Here is a 21,317-nt window from a genome sequence, read left to right on the forward strand (position 1 = left end):
TTCCAGAATAACAAGGAATTTGTGATCAAGACAGCCGATAAGAGCGGGCCATTGTAGTTATAGACTGGAATACGTATGATACAGAATGTCTTAGGCTACTCTCTGACACAGCTACATAAGCAATGATACTGACCCCACCACTAGAATGATGACAACCATTAAGATCATAGTAAAGGAAGCATTGCTACAGGATTGGATTACTACACACAAGGCTTATTTCCTGATAGCCAAGTACCCTTGCATTCCTAGCTGCTCCACGCCAGGCTAGGCTCACCCTCCAGCACATCCTGTTGTGTCTGGCATAGGCTCTATTCTGGAACCCCTGTCACAATCATATGGTTGGTTTCTTAAACTTTTGGTCTTCATAATGCTGTCCTATCTGAATGACCTTCTGTGCTTCTTACATGACCTCACTATTAATTTGGAGCATGACCTTCTCATTGCCATGAACATGGTGGCACTTTATACTTATGTCCCTCAGATATGGAGAATATAGGTCATTGAGGTTATATTACAAAGCCTTGAATGAAACTTCCTCACATCTAGAAATTAAGTTTTGGAATCTATACATCTGGCACTGACTGAATTTGTTTTTAATATAACAACAAATTGTACCATCAGATACAAAGCACCTCAATAAGCAGCTCCTTTGCCCCAAGTATTGCATGCCTTCATGTCCATCCATTTAATGTAGACTTCATTTATGTTGCTGACAAAGCATTTAGGAAACCCATTACATTTTGGTGTTGATACATTAATGACGTGTTGGTGATCTGACTTGGCAGCCTCACCCAAGCCGACGAGTTTGTGACATGGATTAACTGGATGGGCCATTTTCTCAAATTCTCCTACACTATTAGTGCTAAGGAGGTCTCATTACTGGACCTCATCATCTGCAGTAAAAACTGCCAATTTTTACAGATCAGTTGGAACTGTACTAACAACAAGGACTTTGACATCAAAGTCTCTGAACTTGCAACTAAACTTCCAGGTTAAAATCCCCTGTAAGTTTATCAGATAAGCTAGGAAAGAGACAAGAAACAATAACAGAGATGCTCTTTTGGAAAATGACCCCAAAACCACGACTGAGCATCTAATCAAGTGAAGAGAATTATTACGCAAAATTGGAAGAACATCAATAGTGGGATTACACTTTGGGAACATCCCCTATTCTCCTTTATAAGCAGTAAGATTATTTGTGACATTCTTGTCCACACTATACAGGAGAGGGATGCTGTAGAGACCACCACACTCTCTTGGATGTGCCTGCAGTGACTGGCTACTTCATATGTGGGCAGTGCTATATATTTAAATTTGCCAGTCCTACTCAAAGGTAGACATAGGTACAGTGAGAACATGATTTTTTAAAATCTTTCACCAATTTCCAGATTGTGAATGTCATTTACCTGATCATGTGTCCATGGGGTCTCTTCTGTGTAGGTATGACCATACAAAAGATGCGGGTCCACATAAATGAACATAAAAGCACTATCAAATGTGAAATGAGTTCCATACGAATGACCAGGCATTACATTGAGGAACACCGGACAGTGGATTACATCAAAAGGGATATTCTGGAAAGAGTGAATAGCAACCAATACAATGTCACCAAAACTTTATTAACCTAAGAGTAGAGGTGTGTGTACCAATTGCAGTCACATATATCTGGGCTCCGTGCCGAGATTCCATGGTTACAGGTGTGTTTATAAACCTCTACCTCACTTCCATTGAGTAGCCTTTTGGTTTCTAATATATGTGAGTGGTTTGGATATGCCCATATGAATAGTGAGCTGTCATTGGTGCATTTGTGCCTCCAGCATCACTGGGTTAAATAATTCCAAACTACCCAGTGGTGTGCACCATAACAATAGACGAATTGCATAGAAGAATATTGTGTGTCCATTTATAGCAATCCCTTTACTCATTGATACTAATTCCAATATTACCAATGTGATGTTCCCTTTGTGACAATAGCTCCTCTTTTTTTTAAAGATCTATTTTATTAACCTTTTGTTGCTTTACATTTACATGTTTGCTCGAGTGACCAACTTGCATTTGTTGTATGTGAACATTAAGCATTCTGCATTTGTGGCACGCATTATACATGTTTTGTTGCATATTACTTTGGTATTGTTAACATTTTCTATGCATTCGTTAATACTTGGTGTTAATATACACATCCCTTTGACAAACTGTGTTATGCACTTCGCAGTCCTATACTATCGATTTAATTCACGTATGTGGTCAGTCAACTTAAACCCGTTCTACGCTGTACTTTGAATGGGAAACTGAAAGGGAAGAAAAATAGGAAAAAGAAAAAAAAAGAAAGAGAAGGGAAAAGGGGGGGGGGGGAGAAAAAATGTAAGCAAAATAGGAGAACAATTTTACGGCGTTATGTGGGTGTGATTTGTAGCTAACAATGTTTAAGGAGTTAAAGCATGTCAGCATGTAGGGGGAGGCCAGGCGCACCAGCGCATGAGGAGAACAATAGATCGTTTGCTTCATCCCCGTTTCTAATGGTGATATGGCATTTAGTGGCTCGTTGGTTTCTGTTTCGCGTTCCTCAGTGTGGGCTCTACGAGTGTTCAGATACCCCAGGGGATCCCTTGGGGGTCCCGCCCCTTAGCTCAATCCCATAAAATGTGCTAAGCATCTCCTACTACTCCTTTTGGGGCTGCTGCTCTCTTGAGTAGTCCATCCCAGTTCGCCACTAAGTCTTCCCAGGCCGGGGCAATAGGAACCTGTCGGATGCCCCTGGCCTCCTCAGCCTTCAGGACCTGTAGTTCAGCCCTAGACCATTTTGCAACATCCCTTTTCCAATCAGTCAGCAAGGGATAGTCTGAGGATTTCCAGCCCTTTGAGATCAGTCTTTTGTAAAGGGCAAGGGTTAGGTCCAGGAAATGCCCTCTTACTTTCCCGCTTAATGCTGCCGGCCTGAGACCCAGTAGGCATAGTTCCGGGGTAGGGAGTAACTCTGTACCGAATAGCTGAGACAGAATAGACAATATCTCCTTCCAACCAGCCTGAAGTACTGGGCACTCCCACACCATGTGGTCAAAGTCTGCCTCACCCCCCCAACATCTTGGGCACTTCCTGGGGGGCCCCCCGTATATACGGAATAGACGGTGTGGTGTTAGGTACGTTCTGTGCAGGTAATTATATTGAATGTATTTTAACCGCGCATTCCGTGTGATCGTCCGGGGGTAGGCCAGCGTTTTGTTCCACTCTGAGTCAGACAAGTCCCGCCCGATCGTGCCTCCCCATTGCTCCCTCAATGATTGCAAGGGATCCAATATGGATTGTAACTGGGCTCGGTATATTTTAGTTATCAAGTGAGGCTCCTCCCCTGATGTTAGTAGGAGGTGCAACACTCCGTGGAGAGTGGGCTCAGCGTTTATCGTGCACCAGTGGTCCTTCAGTGTGTGCACTAACTTCCCGAAAAGCAGGAACTGACCCCGGGGAACACCCACATCCGTCATGTAAGCAAAGCCCCTCAGTACCCCCCCCTGAAATAGTCCACCCACTGTCTCAATCCCAGCACCCATCCAGGAACCAAGTCCCAGGCTTCTCGGTCCTTTCCCCCCAGGCTCCATAGCCAGCGCTGAGAGCGGTAAGGCCGGAGAGTATGGCGGACCCACTCCCACTCTGTTCGCGCACCTCTTCCAGCATGCCATTGCGACACTTAACATTATGTTGTTTCCAGGCAGGACTATTTTCCTGCCTGTCATGTGTGTCGCAATCCATGACGTATCCATTACCCCCTGGGTAGTCCACAGATCCAGGTGTCCTTTGCCCGCCAGCCAACCGGACACCCACTGTAGTTGGGATGCCAAGTAATAAGCCTCAAAGTCGGGGGCACCCAGCCCTCCCATATGGGTCGGCCTACAAGTGGTCGTGAGTGCAGTGCGTCTACGTCCATCGTCCCAAATTAGTTCTCTGAGCAATACATTCAGGTCGCGGAACCATGCCGGGGGGATCAACAATGGTAAATTGACAAAGTAGTAGAGGAGTCTGGGAAGCATGATCATTTTAGATAGTGCCACCTTGGCCATTATTGATAATTTCAGGGAGCGCCAGAACTCAACCGAGGACCTCAAGGATCGAATCGTTTTGCCAAGGTTACCCTCTCTGAGATCTCCCAAATCGTGGAATATTTGAATACCCAGGTACCTGAAGGACCGTGGGGCCCAGTTCACGTCTGTCGGGCATGTTGATGGGCGCTCGCAACCTGAAGTTAAGGGGAACACGTACGTTTTGCCGCGGTTAAGGCGCAGTCCCGAAACCTCCCCGAAGTCCTCCAATGCCCCAAGGGCCCAAGGGATACCACTGGGACCGTCCCTAAGATAAATTAGTATATCGTCAGCGTAAAGGGAGACAATGTGCTCAGTTGGCCCCCATTCGACCCCCCTGCCCATACCTTCCTCCCGCAACCGAGTCGCCAGGGGCTCAATTGCCAGGGCAAACAGCAGTGGGGGAAGGGGGCACCCCTGTCTAGTGCCACGGAACACTGGATACGCTCTGGAGATTGTTCTACCCATCCTCACTCTTGCCAGTGGGGACGAATACAATAGGTCCACCCATCTAACCCAGTTCTCTCCCAGACCCATTTTTAACATCACCGACCTCAGGTAGTCCCACCTAATCGAGTCAAACGCCTTCTCAAAATCCACCGCCAACAGGGTCCCCGCCGGCGGCTTCAGTTCTTCGGGCATGTGTAAGATAGAGAAGAATCGCCTAAGGTTTAGAGAGGTGCTGCGACCGGGAATAAAGCCATTTTGGTCAGCATGTATCAGTGTGGACATGCGGGGAAGCAGTCGGCTGGCTAAGATCCTGCTGAGGATCTTGAAGTCACTATTTAGCATGGACAGCGGGCGGAAGTCGGAGACAGCGAAGCTTCCCTGTTGGTTGTCTTGGGGAGTGGGACTACCAGCGCCTCACGCAGTGTACATGGCAGCTCCCCCTTTTGTATTGCCTCCGCATACATTTCCGCCAAGCAGGGAGTCAGTAAGGATTTATATTTTTTGTAAAAATCCATAGGAAGGCCGTCTGTACCAGGGGTCTTCCCAGGGGCCAGTTGCGTTATGGCATCATTTATCTCTTCCATGGTTTTGGCCCTCCTAGCTTGTCCCTATCCTCGAGACCCAGAACCGGCAGGGGGATCTGTAACAAGTAGCTGTCAAATGTCGCCGCCTCCAGGTCGTTAGGTCTTCTATACAGGTGTGCGTAATAGTCCCTGAATGCGTCATTGATGGGGCCTGGGCATAGCCTGCGGTTTCCCCCTCTATCCAGCACACTTGTGATGGGTTCGCTATCACCGTTCGGGCGCACCAACCATGCCAGCAGCTTACCCGACCTCCCCTCCTCTGATTGTAGGGATTCTAGGTATTTTTGCATGTTATGGCATCTTAGCCTTTCTTCAGCTTGTGAGTGTTCTCTGCGTGCTTGATTATATACTTCATCTCCTTGCGCTGCAGGGCCCTGTCTTAGCTCTCCCTCGTGTATGACCTCCTCCAGGGCGGTTAGCTCCCTCTCTAGTGTGCGCTTCACTCCCGCCGACTGCCCAAGACAGAAACCCTCGTCACCACTTTGAGGGTCTCCCACTCCACGGCCCTGGAGGGGGTGGATCCCTTGTTAGTTTCAATGTGTTCTGTTAGGTGGTTGCGCAGTGACTCTCTATATGCCTGATCCTCGAGTGTCGCGGGGGCCAGTCTCCATGAAGGGATGGGTGGTCTGTCCCGTGACACCCTCATCGTTAGTAGTAGAGGATTATGATCCGATATTGTGCGAGCAAGGTATTCGGACTGGGTCATACCGCGAGCCAGCCCAGGAGTGCAGACCACCCGATCAATTCTGGGTGGAGGCCCGAGTAAAATGAATAGTCCCTGACGGTCGGGTGCTGCACCCGCCAGATGTCCACTAACTCCCAAGTGCTCAACCACTCAGTTAGACTTTGTGCTATTTTAATTGATGTTACCCCTTGGAATGGCGGGGTAGACCTGTCCATGTTTATATCTAGTACTGCGTTGAAGTCCCCTCCTATTAGTATTTCCCCTGTGCACTGGCGGGTGAGGTGTCTTGATAAGCCCGTCATGAATGAGATCTGATCTTGGTTAGGGGCATAAATGCAACTCAGGACTATCGGAGTCCCATGTAGTTTCCCCTCCAGTATCACAAATCTTCCCTCTTTGTCAATGCTAGAAGACTCAATTGTCAGTGGGACCCCCGCTCTAATCCAGATCAGTGCGCCTCTTGCATAAGCTGAATATTCCGTGGCAAACACCTGCCCCCTCCACCTCCGTCTTAGTTTCTCTCCCTCGCCCAGTACCAAGTGGGTCTCCTGCAACATTGCTATCTGCACCCCTCTTCTCTTTAGGAATGATAAAATTCTATGTCTTTTGGCCAGAGTGCCCATCCCCCTGACATTCCAGGTTATAAGATTGTAGTCTGCCATCCAGTGCTTAGAACCTGTTCATAGCGGGTCTGGCGCGCCCGTGATTTTAATTGCCACCCCGCATGCCCACTCCTCTACTGTAGTCAGATTTCTCCACCCATTTGGCCGATTTAACTCTTAACTGTGAACCCCAACTCCCCAACCCCAGGGCGCCTCCGGAACTGTAGGTTGCCCAATAAACTGTGCTAAAGCGCAACTTTTTCAAACACATAACTGCAGTACTCGCCAGCCAAGTCGGACAGGCGAGAGTCGAGTCAGGGGGGGAGCCAGGTCCGGAGGGGCCACTCGCTCAAACAGTGTGCCATGTCTCTGGGCGCCGCTACACGTCCGGGCTATACGAGCTCGTCGGCTGTCTGTGGGGTCACACTCGGCGCTCGAGACAAGCCCTTCGAGTCTTCGATAGAGGACACCATTGTATCGTCAGACTCTTCTTCAGACCCTCCTCGGGGGGGGGGCACCTCACCACTCACCCGGGCCGCCGCCTCCAGGGCCGCCCTCCTGTCCGTTTCTCTCTGCGTTTGCATTGGTGCTAACCGTGGGTGGTCACTGGACCTCTTCCCCCTCGGGGCTCGGCGAGCTCTTCTCGCTCCAGGGTTCTCTCTTGCAGGTCGCACAGTTTGGGATCCATGTCTCTCGAGCCATTCCCATGCCTCCTCCGGTGTTTGGAAGAATGTGGTCTTTCCCTCCACCATCACTCTTAGCCTGGCTGGGTATAATAGCAAGTACTGGATCCCTTCGTCTCGCAGGGCTCTTTTGACCACTAGGAATGAGGCTCGCCTGTTCTGGACCTCCAGCGTGAAGTCCGGGAACAGTGTAACTTCCCCGTTCCCTACTTTGAACGGGCCCATCTCTCTGGCTTTCTGTAGTAGGATGTCCCTGTCTCTGTAGTGCAGAAGTTTCGCGATTACAGCACGGGGGGGTCTGCCAGGGGCACGATGTCTCGACGGTACACGATGGGCTCGTTCCAGGGTGTAGAAGGGGGTCAGCTACCCCGGTGCAACCACCTCGCTCAACCATTTCTCCAGGAAGCCCACCATGTTTTGACCCTTCGGTCCCTTCGGGGAGGCCTACCACGCGCACATTGTTTCTCCTGTTTCTTCCCTCCGCGTCTTCGGCACATTGTTCGAGTCTTGCCACTCTGCCGGTCAGTGAGGTTACCTCCGCTGCTATGTCTTTCTGCCTTGGAGCGATGTCCGCTAACGTGGTTTCCGCTTCTTTGACCCTGTTAACTAACTTATGATGCTCAGCCCTCAGGAGCCCCACCTCAATCGCAACTTGGTTAATGTCACGTTGCAATGTTGATTTTGTATCCTCTATGGCCCCCAGTATCTTGTCTAGAGTGTCCTGAAGTTTAATTTGTGATTGGTTTGGTGAGACCGCTTCGCTCACCCCAGGTGGCAGCTCGGGGTCCATGGCTCTATTCTTGTGTCTGCCCTTGGGGGGCATTGGTCCGGCAAGCGGGCACGCCTCTGAGGCCCCGGCAGACGGTCCGCGTGTGTTCGTGCGGACCACAACTGGGTTTGTCCCTTCTGTTCGGACTTCGGATCTCTAACTTCTACTCTCTGACCTTTTTGGTCAATCTCCAAGTGCTCCGCTGGTCGTGCCCAACGTGTGGTTCCCGGGATGGGGGGCACTCATGCAGGCGATTGCGGATAATTACCACCTATTTCAGCCCCGTTCCTTTGTTCGGTCTTCCCGTCAGGCCCCTCCCCGCCAGCCGGATCCAGGTGCCCGCCGCAGCCACGGCCTAGTCATCCATTCAATGGGGCACTCACCCACTCTCCAGTCCTCCTTCCGTGTTCGTGGGCGCCCACCTGTTCGTGCTCGATATCTTCTCTTAGGGATCGATTGTGCCCCAAAATGTCCGGTGGTTCCGTGGTCCCCTCATGTCGGGCAGCAGGTCAGGAGCCGTGCGCACCTCCCCCAGGGCGCGACACATGGGGCCCCGCGTCCCACCTCGGGACCTCCACAGGTGATACACTCCGCCAGTCCGCTCACCACGTCGCCATTTCTGTGCCCAGGTGCTCCGACTGGGCCCAACACGATGTACTCAGGTCGGCTCCGGTAAAAATGGGGCCCCTACGCCCACTCCGTTGGTTCCAGGGAAGGCGCACAACGGGGAGGGGTCCCTCCTGGGCCCCCAATTCCCCCCAACCGCATCAGGGTCTCAGGATCCTCAATCCGGTCTTGCGCCGCCAATGTGAGCGCTGCCGCACTTGGACCGCCCGCCTCGTTCCCGCCGCGGCCGGCTGCTCTCCACCAGGCCGTGGCTTCCAGCGAGGGGAGGAGCCGTAAGCCTCCCCTCGCTACGGTCAAATCAGCCTCCAATGTGGGCGCCGACGAACCCGGGTCGCCCGCCTCGTTCCCGCAGAGGCCGGCTGCGCCACGCCAGGCCGCGGCTTCCAGCGAGGGGAGGGGCCGCACGCCTCCTCTCGCTACGGGCCAAATAGTACGGCTTGCCGCTCGCCCCAGGACTGCCTTGGGGGCTCAATCGTGTCTCCCGGTGATCCGCCGCAAGGTGCCCACACTCTGTGAGCAGGCGGCCCGGACCAGCGCGTTGAAAAGGATTATTCCAGCAGGCCCCTCCGGAGCTAGAAAATCAGGCGTCCGCCATGTTCCGGACCCTGGCCACGCCCCGACAATAGCTCCTCTTATTATTGTTTTGTTATTCAGGAAACAGAGGTACAGCTCCACATTGTGACACTACTATGATAAACTACAGTTTCCTACATCCCATCTTCCTCTTAATATAGAGATAATTACCCAGCAATGCTAACTTTAAAGAGGTCTTAATTGATACAGTGACCAAGACCCATCAAACTTCTCCGGTCTACATATCCTTGTAACATAGGTATCACAACCCACCTTGAGCCCTTCATCCTCTAACAAATTGCTTTTCGCCCAACTCACTCTACTGAACGCATTCCGGATGTCATATTACCAAAAAACATATCCCCCTCTCTCACCACTTCCCCTCCCTGTGGAACAGACCATAGTGACAGACAGCTCTCCAGTAAGCTGGAGCAACCACAAAATCATTAACTTCAGGATCAAAACACCTATCAACTATAGCACTATAAACAGACAAGCGCCAACTACAAATGCACAGTCAGACAATGGAAAAAGCAGACCTCAATGATCAGAAAAAATACCTACTACGTAATGAAAACACAGTGTTGCCTCTTTCCATGCCTTAAATACCAACAAAAGCTGCTAGCTATCCTAACACTCATAATCAACAAACTTGACTATGCCAACAGCCTATTGCTAGGTGCACTTTCTGTCATTGTATGCAGAATACTACTAATTCAAAATGCTGCCTCAAGACTCTTTTTCTGCCTTCATACAAGAGAATGCATGGTTCGCCCTGACTCGCCCTGCAAGCACTCCTCTGGCTACCTACAGCTAGAAGAGCAATGTTCAAGGCAAGCCACACAGCCTACAGAGCCTCCTAGGGAAATGGACAACTATACTTACAACTTAAGGTCAAGCAATACAGGCTAAACAAGACACTGCACTCCAGGCTTGCACCACTGAGCATCATACCAACTTACTATAACAAATCCACTGGAGGGGTTGTATGACGGAACCACACATGCCTTTATCACGCAGTGCCTTTAGAACATGGTCTAAACAAAGAAAGCATCGTTACCACGCATTCCTTTGCCACGCAAGTTGTTACAACAGTGTGACTTAGGGAAGTGCTAGACTTGTGAATAGTATAATTTTGTATTCCAACTCCAGTCTGCACAGAAGTAAGGAATGTTTTGGACTTAAAATCGAACACCAGTCCAACAACGCGTTTCCTAAAGCAAGTTGTTGTAAAGACTTGCGTAGTTCAGGAACGCGTGGTAAAGACGCATTAGTTATTGAGCCTGTGTTCTAAAGGCACTGCGTGGTTTCTGCTGCGTGATCAGGGGTGTGGAATTTATTAAAATATCTACTTGTCCAGTGGACAGGTTGCTTCTCAAATCTACTTGTCCTGTAAAAAGATCTACTTGTCCCTTTGGTGCCATGTAGTGTGGCGACAAATTATGGCAGCAATCTCATTATGTAAGTGCTCTGATAATAGCCTCTCTGATTATGCCAGGGCTACTACCATAGTAGGGCTTAAATACTTGCAGTTTCAATCCCTACTGTAACAATTTCCTTATTTTGCCACCTTTCTGCAGATCTGCATACTGGGGCTGGAGGAAGCAGTAAGCAATAGTTCTAGGGCTGGAATGCCTTTGAGTCTGCAAACCTACTAACCTGCATGTTTTAAAGATTTTTACCAGCTTCTCTCTAATATTTTCCCATAATAAGAAAGGTTGGACATTTACTCCTGACAATGGCAGAATTAGAACTTCTTCCAGTGTTGGGAAGAAAGTGGCTGGAGGGAAAATGAACTTGCAAATGCTCAATAGATTTTTACATGAGCAAATCTACACATCGTATTTACCCATGCTAAAATACAGTTCACAAATATTTTATAGGGTACAACATATACCATGGGTGCACTTTTGTGACTTTCTTTAAGAATTTGGGGCCAGGTGTAGGTAGGTTCAGATTTGCGACCTGCAAATTGCGAGTCGCAAATCCGAATGTAGGATGGTGTCCCTGACACCATCTGTGATTCGCAAGGGCTTCGCAAATGCCCACCTCATGAATAATCATGAGGTGGGTCGCAATTTGCGACCCCCTCGCGAATGGCGGCCCTCACAGGGATGGTGGCCTGCTGGAGACAGCAGACCACCATGTCTGTGACTGCTTTTCAATAAAGCAGTTTTTTTTTTTGTAATGCAGCCCGTTTTCCTTAAAGGAAAACGAGATGCATAACAAAAATGAAAAATGAAATGTTTTCGTTTCATTTTTTCAGAGCAGGCAGTGGTCCACAGGACCACTGCCTGCTCTGAAAAAATGTTTACAGTGACATTCACAATGGGGAAGGGGTCCCATGTGGATCCCTTCCCTTTTGCGAAAGTGTTAGCACCCATTTGAAATGGGTGCAAACTGCGATTGGTTTGCACCCGCGTTCGCGGTCACAAAACAATCCTACATTGCACTGCGAGTCGCAATTAGGAAGGGAACACCCCTTACTAATTGCGAGTCGCAAACCCGTTTTGCGATTCGGTAACCAGGTTACCGAATCGCAAAACTGGGTTTGTGCATCGCAGTGTGCTTTTTGCATGTCGCAAACAGCGAAAGTCGCTGTTTGCGACATGCAAAAAGCTACCTACATGTGGGTCTTGGTCCCTAATTAGGTCTGGTGTTAACAAAGACATTTTGTTTTTATTAAACTTCTATTTCTCTCTCTTTCGGCCGGCTTTACTGTGAGTGATCGCATTCTGCTCTTCCACAAGGAGCATATTGCCACACAAAGTAGTTTTGTTCAGTGTCAGGAACTACAGTGGCAATCAGTGACGTAACTAAACTGGAGGGTGCCCCTTTGTAAAGAACATGGAGGAGCCCCCTCTCCAGACTCACTCAGGGCAGGTGCTGTGCTGAAGGGGCCCCATGGAGGGCGGCTGCGGGGCCTTTGTTATGCCGCTGGTGTGCTTTTAGAGAGTTCAAAAACTTTTTTGGGGGGGTTTGCCAGTGTTTGTTACAATGTTGAGGGCCTGGTAGCTCCCACAACAATAAAGTGTTACAAAAGCCATGTCAAAACAAGACACGCATTGATGAAACTAAAAGACTTATAAAAATATGTCAGATCAGTTGGCTTTGTCAGTGTTTGTTTATTTTCATGCTTCCCATAATCGTGTTGAAAATGGTTACACTGATTTTCCATTAGAAATATTTTTGGGAAATACTAGCATGCATCAACACATTTTACCAAATGACACTTCATTTGCATATAATCAGAGAGCATTCTGGGAGCATTAAACTTAGCCTCATAGTCTAAACTTTTCAAACATGTGTATACAGGTTTTTTTTTTTTTGTACTGGAACCAACGTCAGTAGTGAAGTGTGACCTTAAAACATTTATTTACAGCACTCACACTAATAATGAAGACTTTCAAATAATGAACCATAAATACAAGTTCGAACAGCATTATCTTTTGGAAACACATTAACTCAACTGCAGAGAGTTCCACTCTCTGTAATCAGGCAGCTAAAGGGTTTGTGCTGCAGGGGGTTGGGCCTACTTGTCCCAAGGACAAAGTAAACATAAAAACTTGTAGCCCTTGACCTCAAACAAGATGTCCCGGGCGTCGGGCGATAGGAATTCCACATCCCTGGTGATAAAGGCTGTTTATCATGCAGGAGGCACTGCTTTCTCAGTACAAGCCGCAAAGTTATGATACTTGCTACCATCCATGATCTGAATCATTCAGGAGCATATACATTTCAAAAGACAGTTGAAAACATGGCTATTTTCATGATAACTATACTAATCCCACATTCCTGGGAATCCCTTCACAAGGATATATTTTACAGCCCACAGATATGGGGTAACCCAACCAGCAGTGTGTTTTCGATATCCAGGTAAGATAAGAAGGGCTAAGCTGTTGCTCTAGTGTGTATTGTTTAGTAATGTCAATTCATAGATTACCCTTCTGGGCCACACTTATGTTGTAAAACTAAGTGCTCTGCAGCCAGTAAGTGCTCATACAGCTTGCATAATAAGCCCCTTATTCTGCTGAATCCTCTAACACTCACATAAAACTTACCTGTTATAGGTCTTTTCCATCAACCAGTACTGTACCAGCCTCTGATGCAGAGATCTCAACCAATGGATGTAGATCAGAAATCGGAATGTAGAATAATTACTAGTTACCTTAGTGTTGTAATTTCTGTTGTTTGAGCCTCACATAAGAGAGTGGGACTCCTAACTACAACTACTACTACTAGTTGGAAACGTAAGTCCGGAATTGGTGAATACTGTGCAGTTGGTAATATTGGCACATAGATTTTGGTGTGATTTGGGCCCTACCCGTTGTTGCAAACAATACTATATATTGGCACTTGCCACCTTTGTAGTAGCTTCACTGACTGGCGGTGATTTCATTTTTTAGAGTTTGATATCTTCAGATCTGTGCTTTTAACAATTGTATTTACACTTTAGATTGAGCTGCGCTGAATATTCAAAATATGGGCGTGGAGGAACTACAACAACTGCAAGAAGAATTAAAACACTGGCAGGTGATCTACACTTGTTTCTTTTGACGTGAAATGTACCAATTGAGATTTATTTTATGCATTGATTTTGCTATTTTACTTTTACACAACCCAAGAACGAAGTAAAGAATGCTGAGCATGAGAAAGATCAACTCGTTCTGCAGAAACTAGATGCAGATCATCTGAAAAATTTGGCGCAGGATAAGCTGGCAAAACTGATGGAAGAAGGAAAGGAGATCAATGCTACAATGACTAACAGAGAAGCAGAATTTGAGGTAAGAAAAAAGCAAGGGCAATATTATTTTAATTTTTGTCTGACCAGAATAACTAATATTAACATATGTAACTTGACTTAATTTCCTTAGTAAAGAAAAATGTGATCCCAGGGCCTTGTCCTAACAAAACAATGGTATTGCAACATATCACTAGTTGCATTACTGGCCCACACTCAAATGTTAATAAATTAACTAATTAATACCCAATTTTGGAAAATAGGACTGGTACATCATAATTTCCCCCTCCTGTTTGAGGAGGCCTTGCTGTCTCTTAATCTGTGCAATGGACATTAATGGAGATGAAAGTGACCGAAAGGGAGTTTTTAACTGAAGTGGCCCAGTTGACTCCTGTTGGTCGTTTAGTTTGTTCTACTACTCCTTTGTACATTAGTATGGGGCTGGCATATTTTCCTGAAGGTAGTATTTGGTTCGAGTAAATTATTTTAATTAGTTTTTTCCTTTGAAGTTCTTGCCTCCATATGGGTTCATTTCCCCCAAACTCCCTCAACATTTTAAGTGACATTGTCTACTATCGTGCACACCATTACTCCAAATGCTACACTCAGTTGACCTACAGAAAAGGTGATCTTCTTGACCCCTGGGTTAGCTTTAGCTTTTGATTGTGATGTTTTTAATACTGACATAATTCGTTATGCAAACCTTGTGGATAAATTAGTGTCTCAAAAAGCTTTTGTAGAGTGCATTACTTTGGCATTGACTGCTCCACGGTGAAGTCTGCAGTATCGCAATCGTTTGGGATAGCTGGCAAATAGTGGTCTTTGTAGCTTCAGTGGTTTAGAAGCAGGCCTATGGTTGGGGTTTGAGTTGCATAAGCAGTTTGGCTTCTGGTGATGATGTGCTGTGAGGGAGTTGTCTCCCTGTCCATCTGATACCTCCTTGCGACCATAGGGCCTGGCTCAGCTTTCTAAGATGCTGCCGCACTCCTTTATGTCATTGCATGGCCGGCCAAGAGATTAAAGGCTGTATGTTCCCAGGTGCGCCCCAGTCCACAAACAACGTAGAGTCCATACAAGGTAACAGCTGCATCCTAGCCCACCTCCCGGGCCGCCGCCAGAGGTAGATGCGGCATGCAGGAAAGGATTAGTGTTCCTCTGTCTTTTTACTCCATCCGTGCGTCACTGCCCAGTAACCAGGTCCAATTTTTCATGAGCAACCACACTCCTCTTCCTCACTGCGCAGCTTCTCAGAAAGAGGTTAGAGGCCCCTGTTACCAGTGTCAAATGGGAGGGAAACAGCCAGTGGTGCAGACAAAGCAGTATTACCCAAAGACGAAGTAAGACTCAAGCGAGGCAAGACTCCCAAGATGGTGCCTGCACTTTTCGTATCGCCGTACATTCGCCGTCAATGTCTGGAATTTTCTAATTCTGTCCCTGGGTCTCAGGCACTGGGACAATTGAGTTGCTCCCTGACACCTAGGGAGCCGCCAGGAAGATTCAGGTTCCAAAGTGGGTGTTCCCAAAACATCAAAGGTCAGATATGGGGAGGGGGCAGGGAAGTCTAACTCCTTCTCCATATTAGACTTTGCCCCGACCTCTTGAATGACCTTTTGAAGGGTGTCCGGTCAAAATGTGTTAAGAACGTTTGATGGTGAAATGAGGATAAAAGAATACATTCTCCGATTAGGTTGGTGCTGCTGTGCTGGTCTCTTTGCCATATAGTACATTAATTTGCAGGGATCTGTTTTGAAAAAATATTCTGCATATTGACAAGGTCCATCGTTGACTGTATAAGGAGACTGTTGACTGAAGCCTTCAAAGAAGCCTGGTATTGCTAATACCCACAAAAGATTCTTGACTCCGTTTGTTTTTGCAGGAAAAAAGAAGTAGATTCATTGAAAATTCTTCTGAATTAAAGAAAGACATCACAATACTTCAACAGAATGTAAGAGCTGTAAGGGCCAAGTGTAAGGAAATAGCAGCCAGAACTAAGGTATGATCAAAGGTTTTTCACATGGTACTCATGTCTGAAACTTACTGTAATATGTGAATGTGTCTCTGTTTAAAGTTTGCATATTTTCTTCTTAACAGCCTTAGGTTTCATAATACTTTTCAGGTTAATTAATGTTCGATGGCATATGTTGCTGCAGATACACATGTTTGGCACAGTCCGCTGCCTGGTGTTGGGCTCGGAGTATTACAAGTTGTTTTTCTTCGAAGAAGTCTTTTTGGTCACGGGACCGAAGGACTCCTCCCTCCTCGGCTCCATTGCGCATGGGCGTCGACTCCATCTTACATTGTTTTTTTCCGCTGTCGGGTTCGGACGTATTCCTTTTCGCTCCGTGTTTCGGTTCGGAAAGTTAGTCAGAATCTCGGAAGAAAGCGTCGGTATTGTTCCGTTCGGTATCGGGATAGTTAGGTACATCGACACCGATCATCGGAAGACTTTGGGGTAGTTTCGATCCCCCACCGGGGCCTGGTCGGCCCGACCGCGTGCGACATCGAAGCCGATGGAACGGACCCCGTTTCGTTTCTGCCCAAAATGTCACAGTAAGTATCCTTATACAGATCAGCACTTGGTCTGTAACTTGTGCTTGTCCCCCGAGCACAAGGAGGATACCTGTGAAGCCTGTCGAGCCTTCCGGTCCAGAAAAACACTCCGGGACCGAAGAGCCAGGCGTCAACAAATGGCGTCCACGTCGACAAAACAACGTTTCGATGAGGAAGAGGAAACATTCTCGGTTCCGGAATCAGAATCCGGAGACTCCGACGTCGAACAACAGCAACAAACTGTGAGTAAGACGTCGAAAAGTAAATCCATCGACAAACCGAAAGCCCAGGGGACGCCACTGCCAACAGGCCATGGCTCGACCCATAAAACAGGCGACCCGTCGAAGGCGCCGAAAAAGGGCACGCCCATAGCGAAGACACCCGACTCCGGTCGAGGGACCGCCATGGAGCAACCTCGGAGCCGAGAAAGCGGCTCCGAGAGACAAAAACAAGATACCGGCACCGAAAAACATCGGCACCGAGAATCCATGCCGAAAGGAACAAAAATTCTGTCGGTGCCGAAACCGAAAAAAGATTCTCTCTCGGCGCCGAAAAATACCACACCTTCATCCTACTCAGAGGAACAAGGAATAAGTGGCCAAATGCACAGATTTGGACAAGAGCTCCAAAGTGTAGAATCGGACTACACACAAAAGAGACTGTACATCCAGCACGACACAGGGAAGATATCAACCCTTCCCCCAATCATGAGGAAAAGAAGGATCGAACTTCCAAAGGATGACGCACAACCACAAGCCAAAGTGGTTAAAAAAGTCACGCCTCCGCCCTCTCCACCACAGGCATCGCCGGCACAAACACCGCCACAAATGCACTCACCAGCGCAAACTACCATAAGTCATGACGATCAGGATCAAGACGCTTGGGACCTGTATGACACCCCAGTGCCGGACAATGATCCCGAGTCATACCCCACAAAGCCGTCACCGCCAGAGGACAGTACCTCATACTCGCAACTGGTGGCTAGGGCAGCAGAATTCCACAATGTCCAACTGCATTCCGATCCTATAGAGGATGATTTTTTATTTAACACCCTCTCGGCTACACACAGCCAATATCAATGTCTCCCAATGCTACCAGGGATGTTACGGCACGCAAAACAAATTTTTGAAGAGCCCGTAAAATCAAGAGCCATCACCCCAAGGGTGGATAAGAAATACAAACCACCACCCACAGACCCAGTGTTTATTACTTCGCAGTTACCACCTGACTCCGTGGTAGTAGGGGCAGCTCGCAAGAGAGCAAATTCACATACATCTGGCGACGCCCCACCTCCGGGCAAAGAAAGCCGAAAATTTGATGCGGCAGGGAAAAGAGTAGCATCACAGGCAGCCAACCAGTGGCGCATCGCAAATTCCCAAGCGCTGCTGGCCAGATATGACCGAGCACACTGGGACGAGATGCAACTTCTCGTTGACCATCTTCCCCAGGAATACCAAAAAAGGGCGCAGCAAATAGTGGAAGAGGGACAAACGATCTCAAACAATCAAATCCGCTCTTCACTAGACGCAGCCGATACTGCAGCAAGAACAGTCAACACTGCTGTCACCATAAGGAGACATGCTTGGCTACGCACTTCAGGCTTCAAACCTGAAATCCAGCAGGCTGTCCTTAATATGCCCTTCAACGAGAAAGAACTTTTTGGCTCTGAAGTGGATACAGCCATTGAAAAACTTAAAAAGGACACAGACACGGCCAAGGCCATGGGCGCACTCTACTCCCCGCAGAGCAGAGGCTCTTTCAGAAAAACTCCATTTAGAGGGGGGTTTCGTGGCCAACCCACAGACACCACCAGCCAACAAACAAGAACCACACCATATCAGGGTTCCTTCCAAAGGGGAGGTTTCAGGGGATATCGGGGGGGTCAATTCCCAAGGAGTAGGGGAAGATTCCAGACTCCAAAAACACCTCCACCTAAACAGTGACTTTCAAGTCACGTAACCCCTTCACTCAACACCAGTGGGGGGAAGACTAAGCCAATTCTACCAATCTTGGCAACAGATTACAACAGACAATTCGGTATTAGCAATAATCCAACATGGCTATTGCATAGAATTCCACAACTTCCCACCAAACATCCCCCCCAAAACACGCAAAATGTCACCACAACATTTAGAACTTTTAGGACTAGAAGTTCAAGCACTACTGCAAAAGGATGCAATAGAGTTAGTACCAGTACAACAAAAAAACACAGGAGTTTACTCCCTGTACTTTCTAATTCCAAAAAAAGACAAAACATTAAGACCAATATTAGATCTCAGGACACTAAATACCTACATCATATCGGACCATTTTCACATGGTCACACTACAAGACATCATTCCACTGCTCAAACAGCAAGATTACATGACCACATTAGACATAAAGGATGCGTACTTTCATATACCAATACACCCTTCTCACAGAAAGTACCTACGGTTCGTATTCAAAGGAATACATTACCAATTCAAGGTGTTGCCATTCGGAATAACAACTGCACCAAGAGTGTTCACAAAATGTCTAGCAGTAGTAGCAGCACACATCAGGAGACAACAGATACATGTGTTCCCTTACCTAGACGATTGGCTAATCAAGCCCAACACAGTAAAAAAATGCGCAAACGACACCACATTTGTCATACAAACACAACAATATCTAGGAGCAACCATCAACACATCAAAAGGAATTGCCACTCCAAGTCCACAAAGAGTGCAGGCATTCCACAAGGTAATAAGTGCTATGTTTCCAAACCAAAAGATACAAGCAAAACATGTGCTAAAACTTCTAGGCATGATGTCATCATGCATAGCCATTGTCCCAAACGCAAGACTACACATGCGACCCTTACAACAGTGTCTAGCATCACAATGGTCACAGGCACAGGGTCAACTTCAAAATCTGGTGTTGGTAGACCGCCAAACATACATCTCGCTTCTATGGTGGAACAGCAAAAATTTAAACAAAGGGCGGACATTTCAGGACCCAGTGCCTCAATACGTTATAACAACAGATGCTTCCATGACAGGGTGGGGAGCACACCTCAATCACCACAGCATTCAAGGACAATGGGATATACACGAAACAAAATTTCATATCAATTACCTAGAACTGTTAGCAGTATTTCTAGCGTTAAAAGCCTTCCAACCCATAATAACACACAAATACATTCTTGTCAAAACAGACAACATGACAACAATGTATTATTTAAACAAACAAGGAGGAACACACTCAACACAATTGTGCCTCCTAACACAAAGAATTTGGCAGTGGGCGATTCACAACAACATTCGCCTAATAGCACAATTTATTCCAGGAATACAAAACCAACTAGCAGACAACCTTTCGCGAGACCACCAACAAGTCCACGAATGGGAAATTCACCCCCAAGTTCTGAACAAGTACTTTCAAATTTGGGGAACACCCCAGATAGATTTGTTCGCAACAAAAGAAAACTCAAAATGCCAAAACTTTGCATCCAGGTACCCACACCGCGAATCACAAGGCAATGCTCTATGGATGAGTTGGTCAGGGATATTTGCGTACGCTTTTCCCCCTCTCCCTCTCCTTCCATATCTAGTAAACAAGTTGAGTCAAAACCAACTCAAACTCATACTGATAGCACCCACATGGGCAAGACAACCTTGGTATACAACTCTACTAGACCTTTCACTAGTACCGCATGTCAAACTACCCAACAGGCCAGATCTGTTAACACAACACAAACAACAGATCAGGCATCCAAACCCAGCATCATTGAATCTGGCAATTTGGCTCCTGAAATCCTAGAATTCGGACACTTAGACCTCACACAAGAATGCATGGAGGTCATAAAACAAGCTAGAAAACCTTCCACTAGACACTGCTATGCATCTAAGTGGAAAAGATTTGTTTACTACTGCCATGCCAATCAAATACAACCATTACATGCCTCTACTAAAGACATAGTAGGATACTTACTACATTTGCAAAAAGCAAATCTCGCTTTTTCATCTATAAAAATACACCTCGCAGCAATATCTGCTTACCTACAAACTACTCATTCATCGTCTCTATTTAGAATACCAGTTATTAAAGCATTCATGGAAGGGCTAAAAAGAATTATACCACCAAGAACACCACCAGTTCCTTCATGGAATCTTAACATCGTCTTAACAAGACTCATGGGTCCACCTTTCGAACCCATGCATTCCTGTGAAATGCAATATCTAACCTGGAAGGTCGCATTTCTCATTGCAATCACATCCCTCAGAAGAGTAAGTGAAATACAGGCATTTACCATACAAGAACCATTTATTCAAATACACAACAATAAAATAGTTCTAAGAACAAATCCAAAATTTCTGCCAAAAGTAATCTCACCATTCCATTTAAATCAAACAGTAGAATTGCCAGTGTTCTTCCCACAACCAAATTCTGTGGCTGAAAGGGCACTACATACATTAGACATCAAAAGAGCACTAATGTATTACATTGACAGAACAAAGCTAATCAGGAAAACAAAACAACTGTTCATAGCTTTTCAAAAACCACACATAGGAAATCCAATCTCTAAACAAGGCATTGCTAGATGGATAGTCAGATGCATTCAAACATGCTATCTTAAAGCCAAAAGAGAATTGCCTATTACACCAAAGGCACACTCAACCAGAAAGAAAGGTGCTACAATGGCCTTTCTAGGAAACATTCCTATGAGCGAAATATGTAAGGCTGCAACCTGGTCTACGCCTCATACGTTTACTAAACACTACTGTGTAGACGTACTAAATGCACAACAAGCTACAGTGGGCCAAGCTGTACTAAGAACATTATTCCAAACTACTTCAACTCCTACAGGCTAAACCACCGCTTTTAGGGGAGGTAAGTGCTTTATAGTCTATGCCAAACATGTGTATCTGCAGCAACATATGCCATCGAACTGAAAATGTCACTTACCCAGTGTACATCTGTTCGTGGCATTAGTCGCTGCAGATTCACATGTACCCTCCC

The 21,317-nt window shown here is 46.9% G+C and overlaps 1 protein-coding gene across 1 annotated transcript in view; it reads left to right on the forward strand.

Moving 5' to 3' along the window:
- The window catches only part of NMI (N-myc and STAT interactor), a 123,184-nt gene that overhangs the window by 35,088 nt on the left and 66,779 nt on the right, over positions 1-21,317 (forward strand). Inside the window, exons 2-4 of the mRNA XM_069225215.1 lie at positions 13,500-13,576; positions 13,669-13,827; positions 15,661-15,777. Of these exons, the coding sequence (XP_069081316.1) occupies positions 13,526-13,576; positions 13,669-13,827; positions 15,661-15,777 (327 nt within the window). The 5' untranslated portion in view covers positions 13,500-13,525. The remainder of the gene's footprint in view (positions 1-13,499; positions 13,577-13,668; positions 13,828-15,660; positions 15,778-21,317) is intronic.

This window comes from Pleurodeles waltl, chromosome 3_1, assembly GCF_031143425.1.
Source record: "Pleurodeles waltl isolate 20211129_DDA chromosome 3_1, aPleWal1.hap1.20221129, whole genome shotgun sequence".
NCBI lineage: Eukaryota > Metazoa > Chordata > Amphibia > Caudata > Salamandridae > Pleurodeles > Pleurodeles waltl.